Below are 8623 nucleotides of genomic sequence, written 5' to 3'. Positions count from 1 at the left end.
TTCCTTTGGAGAATTCTCCTGTTTCAACAATGATGTAATGAGGACTTCCAAAAAAAGGTCAAATGAAACAAAAAAAAAGAAGCCCATGCTGAGGTGTAGTCAGAGTCAAGCTAAAACTACCTTTATTTCTAAATATAACACACTTTATTACCAATTTAAAGGAATGAAACATAGACAAGTCTTATAAACAAATAATAGCATCTTTGTTCAGATAAAGCACAGTTTAACACCGTTGCCTGCAACGGTGTTAAACTAATCAAACTAGTTAAACTAATCAATCAATAATAACTTTTTTCTAATTCTACATGTTACTTAGACAGGTTGAAGCTTTCACCATAGCCCAGCATTGCTACATTTAATGATCCACTCCTGTTGTGTTTTATATTTGGCATTAAATGAGGATATCGTTTGGTTCCACTCTTCCAAGTTCATTCACAGAATTGCACCTTGAGGTGGGGTAAGGCTGAGTGTAAATGTCACGCCGTCTTGCTGCAGTATACTTGACAGGAGGAGGAGGCGGTTTGAACGGAGGAGGTAGATCCATCCTAGAGAGAGAGAGAGACAGACTCATAGTTTTTTTTTTCATGTGTTTCCTGGTCATGAGGTGAATGACCCTGAATTAATGCCAGCAAGCTAACTGGATGGCTAAGTGGAAAGATACGGAGGTTTTACCTCTTCTTTAAGATGTGTCTCCTGTAGAGAAAGCCAGTCGCAGCGATCAATACCAGCAATGGAAGGATTATTAACACCAACAACAGATGACTGCGGACAACTTTGGTACCTAAGAATCATAAACAGAGAGGGGAGTTATAGATCAGCTAACTTTGGCCCAAGCTGTCAGATTCAAAAATATATCGATGATAAATGTGTCGCTAGAGTGTGGAACTTTTTTAATTTGCAGCTTAAAGCATGCCTTGCCAGCTCTCCCTCACCTTATAATTCTTCAAACCCAAAGTTTGAACTTCCTTTTAACAGCATTTCAACCTTGAAATCACAGCTCAAACAGGAAAGAAACCAAGTCAGAGAAATCCAGTTCTCTCTCCAGTTGTGAGAAAAGGGATGCTCTGTGCAGCCTCACAATGCAGTTGTGATGCAGATGGTAGAGGTAAAGAAATAGTTACTATTCGGCTCTACTTTGGATTGGGCCTCGCCTTAAGAGCATTTCTCTATTCTCTCTTTTTTTCCCCTTTAAAACCTTTTTTATTGTTTTCTTACCGTTGCTGCTATTGCTTACTTCGACTTGTCAGCCAAAAGCAAAGCTAACGCAGTTTTAGCAACCCTCGAAGCTAATGACATTCACAAAACAATCTAAGAGTTCCTCTAGAATACAATTTCAGGCAAACCAAGGGATACTGGATCATTCAGGGTCGCAGAAACTTACTATAAATCTCTAGCAACTACTGTCTATCCTAGAAGAGTTGTATTTATGCAATTCATGGACTAATGTGAAAGTATGAGGTCATGATTATTACCTTCTTCCTCACTGAGCTTGGTTTTATTTCCAGTACTTGTTGAGGTTTCATCAGGGTGTTCAGTGCCTCTCTTAGACTCGTTTCTGTTCTCCTGTGTCGAGCCGAACAACGTGCTGCCATAACTTACTGTTGTGGATGGATTTCTGTTTGTGGACGCGTTCAAACTGTCAGTCTGGTTTACCTCCTGATAGCTGGAATTGTTAAAGGGATGTGGGTCAGGGGTTGACGTGAGACTGATATGTGTGTCATTTATAAATGGAGTTGACGCATTGGTGGGTTGTGAATTGTTAGATGTTGAATCTCTCGTGGTCCATGGCACAGTGTAGTTTACAGTTGGAAGCCCATTGGTCGGCGATGTGGTTAAGTTGCTCTCTGTTGTTCGGATCATACCCGCCTCAGTTCCATTAGCTTGTGTTGACAATGTGACAAGATCTGAAAGATGCAAAACAAGGATACTTTAATAAACAAAGCAACATTGTCCTGTTGAGTGACTGCCATAGACTGTATACCAATAAACAGCCTCCCTCAGCCTCCTTTCATTGAACCAGATGAAGCTAAAATATCCCCGAGATGTGCACTGACTTATTGTACATTTTAAACCTCAGTCTGCACAGTAGGGACTGGCTGGTAGAGCCGTTGTACTGACATCATGCTGCTTCCACTAAATTACAGATAAAGTGCCAAAAGGTGTTACAGTCCACAGCAGAAGGAATTCTGATGTCATTTTAAAGCAGACACTCACGGTTATTGAAATTCAACCACTCTTATGTTAGCGTTTGTTGAGTTTGTTTTAGCCGTTATCAAATATTAAATAACTGATTCAAAAGAAACTTCACCAAAACTTCTGCCGATTTGAAGTCTATGGTCACTGCCAAATTAAAAACATACTTTGTTCATGCTCCAGAACACAGATCTGTTTAAAAATAGACTCTATATGTATTCAATAGTTGTTTTGAATGTGCACTATTGTCAACGAAAAGATAAGATGTCAAAGAAAAAACCCAACACATGGTGTTGTTTTTTTTCTGAATGCAGAACGACAATGCTGGTGAAATGTTTTGTCTTAACTGTAATGCAGTGTATGGCCACTAGCTGGAGCTTTACCTCGGGGTTAATAGGCCTTCTCTTTCAGCTCAGCCGTCTACTAAGTTTGTCTAATCCAAACAAACTGAAATGCAAAGTCGTAGTTGTACCTTTCCTTTTGCTACACGTTTTTTTCACCAGATGTAACATATCTCAAGGCTTCGGGGGGGAAAGCACCAAGACAAAACTTTGGGTGTTTGCGTTTATACTTGTCTGGAAATTGCAAACGGTTTGTTTAAAGCCTCACATCAGGAGTCTGAATGAAGAGAGAGAATTATGAATAATGCACCACACAACTTTAAAATACCCAGATCCCCGTGATACATCATTAAAACATGGGCCGAGTTGGCATTTATGAGCACCCAGTGAATAATCGATGAGTGAAAAAAAAAAAGCAATGGGCTCATTAAAGAGGCTGGACCGTGAAGCTATGGGCAGCATTATTGTGCAAAAGTATTTCTAAGTTAAACACTTCATCAAATGTGCTTCACTTTCTTTCTCATATTTATTTTCCATCCATAAATATGGACAGAACCCTCAATACTCTGAGTTAAGATCTGCTATAAGACACAGGTGAGGAATTGAAATGTTCAAACTTTGCTAATTTACAACCGTATTCAATGGAGTCCAATTCTACTTTGCATCGAGATCCAATACACAGCATTGCCTGTGTCAAGTATTTTATTTCAGCCATTCATTGTGGCTGCACTACTTCAATCTGTCCAACAGATTGTGCTCTTACCCTTGTCGTAGACATAGAGACTTAACAGTGTTTTTGTTCTTGCCTTGGTGGTTTGAAAGACAATACGGTGGAAGAGCAGAGCAGGAAGTGTCTTCATGTGTGTGTGGCTTTCTTTTTTTGTTTTATATTGAAGTTCTCATACGAAACACATTTACAGGATGTGAAGCAGTCAAGCAAGGATTATTTTTCAACCACAGCCCAACCCACTCAAAAAAAAAAAAAGATAATTTTTTTTTATCACCAGTGGGGGCAGAACATTTGAAACTTGAAGTGTGTTTTCAATAAAAGACCTGATTTAGTTTTGCTTAGTCCAGTAGTAACCCTAAACCACACATGGAAATTGATTTGCAGCAAATAAATGAGAATTTCATGAAAGTTCAGTAGCACCCAGTTGATTCATGCTTCTTGTCCCATGTGTTCTCAAAACCCTCTGAATCTGCTACTTTCCATTTTGCTAATTAAAACATAAAATCGAGTGAGCTGCAGTTTAATAACAACACTCAAGTATCAGTTCTCCTGTCCAGCGCCATTTATTAAGTCATTCAGTCTGCTGGGACCTCTATTTGATTTTTTTTTTTTTTTTTTTTTTAATCCAACCCTGAGGAAATGCTGAAATGGAGGAAAGAAAAAGAGAAGAACAGATGCAAAATAATTTGAGACGCTCACCTGTACTTGAGCTTGTGGTTTCGGTTCGCACAGTGATGATAAACTCTTTATGCACGCTTTGGTTTCCTGTGTTGACTGTCAGTGTATAAACCCCTGTGTGAGCTTCAGTTACCTGCCAAAGCTCCAGAGATTCATTCTCTGACACCGTCGTCTTGTTCTGGGGCAAAACAGGATTATGTGGCATGTAAATGTTGTCATTATTTTGACTTCAGAGGTAACAAATTAATTCAACTATCAATGAGTGGAACAGATTTTGCTTGGATTGCATACATGTGCTAACTTCCATTACCTTGGTCCAACTGTACTGGGCATCAGAGAGTGTGTTGCAGTGGATGGACACATTTTCACCAGTATGGACCTCAACACTGCTGTCAACATCACACAGTAAAACAACATCTAATAGAGAGAGAATGTAAGGTGATTTGAATAGACAACAGCAGGATGCTTCTGTAGAACAAGTACAATAAAATGAACACACTGGGCAGCTCTATCAGCCAAAGATTACTGATATAATCACTTCCTGTAATCATCCTATGCCTCTATATGGTCGTGAGACCCCTTCAATTGGGTACACTAAAAAGACTGTGAGGGTGTATTGTGTCTGTGCTATTGTGCAAGAGGAGATAATAGGCCAAACATAAATACATCACAGCAAACAAAGTCCTTCGATGTGGCCTTGCATCTTCACAATGAATATTCAATCAGTATTGAACAAATTGTTTTACAAGAAAAAATGAGATGATATATGTCTGCGTGTCTTTCTGATAAAAATCTGTGTCTCCCTCCTGCACGACCCAAAATTCAGAATTGGGTATTTTTAAGTATGCCTCTCATTGCACTGCGCTGTTACAATCGCTAATTATCCCCCAAACGTTCCAAGTGTCACATAAGTTGTCATCTTAATCAATATTATGTATCGTTTTTATTTTTTATTTTGTTGGTATCGAAAGGCAAAATGGTATCAGCCAATGATAAAGTGTTGGTATTTGCATCAGTTGTGAATTGAAAAAACGTTTTTTTTTTACAAATGTTAAATCCAGCAAAAACGTTGGGTCTTACCTTTGATCTCTAACTTGGTTACTTTCCTGATCTGGCCATTAGGAAAAGTCGCAAGTTCACAAATGTAGACACCACTGTCCCATTTAGAAACTCTAGAAAGCTGTAAAGAGCCCATTGACTCATTCCCAGTCTGGATGCTGACATTAGTCCAAAAGGGATTGGTTCCATAAGATGGGCTGAACACTGCCAGCTTTATGTTTTCATTTAGCCCCTTTCTCCATTCAATGCTGGTAACCACGATATCGGTATTTCTTACAGTGCAGGGTAAAGTAACATTCTGGCCCACTTGTGCCTCCATTTCTTCATGATGAAACACGTAAACATCTTGGATCCCTGTCAAGCACATATGATACTGGAATCAAGAAAAAGTGAAGGGGACAAAAAACAGTCAACACTTAAAGCTGATGTTACAAGCCACATCAAGCTTGGATGCAAGCATATAAAGTCAGAGTGTTACACTGAGGCAGCCAAGAAGCCCATTTCAAAACCAATAGAGAAAATCCCATCAAGGCTGGATTATTATATGAGCAACACCACATGTGTACCAGGATTACCTTGTATAATAGAGGCAAGGAGCAGGAGAGAGAAGGCCATTCCCAGAGCACTTCCAGCCATGTTTGAGCTCCCCAAACTCATTACAATCAATCAGGTTGAATCTGTTGAGGGACTCTGCAAAAAGGCAGAAACAAGAGAGTGCTAACTGAGGTTAAACAATTGTGCAGACACTGTGGGACGGAGAACCAGGTGACATATCTGAACAGGAAGCCACACAGATGCACAAGTGAGTCATACTGTACGTGCAGCACTGAGCACTGAGGCTTTATCGCATTCAAAGCTCATTTGCAATAAACATCTTTGCACTACTTATCATCTTTGATTCCTTTAGTAAACTAACAAGATGCTGTACTAAATCTTTTGGGTTTAGATGACATCATCGCAGCAAACAGACACAAGACTGAAAGATTGAAGGATTTCTTTTTTCTGATTTACCTAATTGTATAAACTGTGAAACATTGAACATGCACCGGCAGAACAACAATCGTCCACTTGGGGTCACTAAATTTTGAGCTGTGATTTTGTACTTCACTTTGTCTTCTTCACAAGGTGAACCACTAAAGAGACAAAAGACTGCCTAATGTTGCAACGATGTGAGAGTAAATTGGGAAGAACTGATAGCTTGTTATAGTTTTTCCCTCTGCCTTTGGCCTTTATTTTTTGCCCTCTGTGCTTGTTAGCGGGGATGATACAGAGCAGTAAAGCCTGTCACGCCTGCACATGGATAAACAGATAAAAAAGAACATTACAGACATAATGGGAAGTTCTGGCAAATGTGATTTTATTACATCCAATTATCATTTGTTTAGCCCGTTTCTTTCAGTCATGCAATAATATAATGATGTTATGACACAACATGCAATTTGTTAACATCTTCATTGATTATTAAATGAAATCATTCCTGCATCTTTGAGAGTAGATCTTTTTTGATTACACCCAGTAAGCACTGATCGTAAGAACAAACTGGTAAAAAATGTTTGGAATTTCAATCCAGAAATGACATCTTTGTGCACTTCCAGTTCCTTTGCTCAAGTGTTTGACCACCTTGAACTTATCCTGAATTGGTCAGGTTAAACTGCAAATGAAAGTGTTTTTTAGATGGGTTGTATGTGACAACCCAACCCGTGTTTATGGAGTGCTTGTTTGCAAAAATCTAGAAGTAAGATCAGATGCAGCCTTTAGGTAAACTTGTGTGTCAAACAGAACTATGGTGTTTTGACTGATCTTCTGTTAATCTCTTAAACTGTACAAAAGCCAGAGAAAGTGTTTTGGAATTGCCGAGTATAATTCTGTAAACTGTTGAGAAGGTATTACAGGGTTGAAGTATTATGCACAGTATTGCATAGGTAAGTTATTTCTGACAATAAGGCAACATTTGTTTGCATAAAATGTTCTTCTGGGATTCTAGATAGAAGATTCGTATCGCTCAAATTCACATCAATGTTAACTCAAGACTTTTTACAGAAGAGCAAACTGTACTCTGTGTTGTTTAATGTTACAACAGAGCAGGTCAAAGCTGTACTGTTGTATTTTTCATCAAGACCCAACGCTAATCCATCATGAGCGCGAAGCATTATTTAGCAAAGTAATAGCTGCAAAGAAGACCTTCCATTAAGAGGCAGAAACCTTGAGCAAAACCAGACTAATGTTGAACAGCCATCTGCCAGAACTGTCTTGGGCTGGGACAGTGGGATAGAGTTAGATGCAGGAAGAAGAAGAAGAAGAAGAAGAAGAAGAAGAAGAAGAAGAAGAAGAAGAAGAAGAAGAAGGATGAAGACAAACAGAGAAACAACAAGATAGGTTGAATGGTTTCAAATGGTTATTGTCCTGGAGCAGTTTTTTCAGCAATTTCTGTAGCCCTTAAAAAAAGAAGGCAAACTCAACTGTTAGTATGTCTAAAGATTTTGCTATCCAAACTGCTTTTCAACCTTTAATTCTGTCATCTCTTTTTCACATATCCTAAATCCTCCCCTTCATTCATTATGAATACACTCTCTATCCACCTCCCAGTGCATTTAGATATTTGATACTTTTTACTTATTCTGTGTGACCTTTATAACTCAAATTAAAGCTTAGAGGAGTGACTGCTATCCACAGAGAGATTTCCATCAGTATTCTGTCAGTGTTTTATCAAAGTGTAAGGGGACCTTGCTGCATTGCTCCATTTGAAAAGGCCAGCATCACTTCCCCCGGGGAGTCATGGGAGTCTGAAGGATTTCTGTCAGAATGTGACATCACGGTGACTACTTCATTCAGCCGTCCAAGAAAAACGAGAAGAACAAAATGTGAGGCATTTGGCCGATAAGGAGTATTTTAGCTGGTAATGACTTCCCAGTGTTCCAGTTAAATAGGAACTATTGTCATTCACAATTAGATAATAATGAAGAAAGTGAATTACAGGCTGTTGTTGGCTCTGCTCTTCTACTTCCTCTGGTGTGATGAGACGGAAAGAAAGTGCGTTGACCTGACGGTGCCCCCTTCCCCTCCTGCACACACTAATAGTCGCACACTGAGGTCAAACCTGCTCTGGCGGTCTCAAGGGCTCTGGGGCACCCTGTGACCTGCAGCAAATACACTCTCTGCAACATATGGCGCCAGAACACTAATTGTCATCTCTCTGCATGGATATTTGTGACTGTGTGCACATGTTTGTGTGGCTGTTGACCTCAAGGGGCTGTGTGAGCAGTGTTAACACACATTGACACATTCTTAATCACTCATTTAGCCCAATTCACGGCTCAGTTTAGCTTGGAGCACAGTGTTAAATCTGTGAACAAGATAGATTATTAGAGGGAGTTTAATATTAAAATGTGAGTGTGCTGTACAGAATGTCTGACTACTAAACCAGCCAGACCCTCAGAGGCAAAATAATCTGCTAAATGAAAGTGTGGGACATATGCTACCTCCAGCCACAATGTTTTAGGTATAATATTTATTATACTATATTTACTTAGTAGTTCCTGTTGACAAACAACTATAATTTGAAGCATGTATTGTAACATTCCGAATTAAAAAAAAAAAAATTAAATTCTTGCGTCCTTTCCTT

The 8623-nt window shown here is 39.2% G+C and overlaps 1 protein-coding gene and 1 long non-coding RNA gene across 2 annotated transcripts in view; one reads left to right on the top strand and one right to left on the bottom strand.

Annotated features, from left to right (window-relative positions):
* The window catches only part of LOC306831599, a 115135-nt gene that overhangs the window by 5629 nt on the left and 100883 nt on the right, over positions 1 to 8623 (top strand). The gene's annotated exons all lie outside the window — the stretch shown is intronic.
* Positions 106 to 6491, bottom strand: LOC306831264 (uncharacterized protein). The gene is made up of 7 exons (XM_079355236.1): positions 5577 to 6491; positions 5023 to 5355; positions 4253 to 4359; positions 3964 to 4120; positions 1473 to 1904; positions 673 to 781; positions 106 to 545 (listed from the first exon to the last, which is right to left on the bottom strand). Exons 1-7 carry the CDS (start codon positions 5656 to 5658, stop codon positions 392 to 394), a joined length of 1374 nt encoding a protein of 457 aa, XP_079211362.1. The 5' UTR covers positions 5659 to 6491; the 3' UTR covers positions 106 to 391.

This window comes from Symphodus melops, assembly GCF_947650265.1.
Source record: "Symphodus melops genome assembly, chromosome: 11".
Lineage (NCBI taxonomy): Eukaryota > Metazoa > Chordata > Actinopteri > Labriformes > Labridae > Symphodus > Symphodus melops.
The sequence above is the reverse complement of the archived record's forward strand: the minus strand, read 5'-3'. Positions and strand labels throughout refer to the sequence as shown.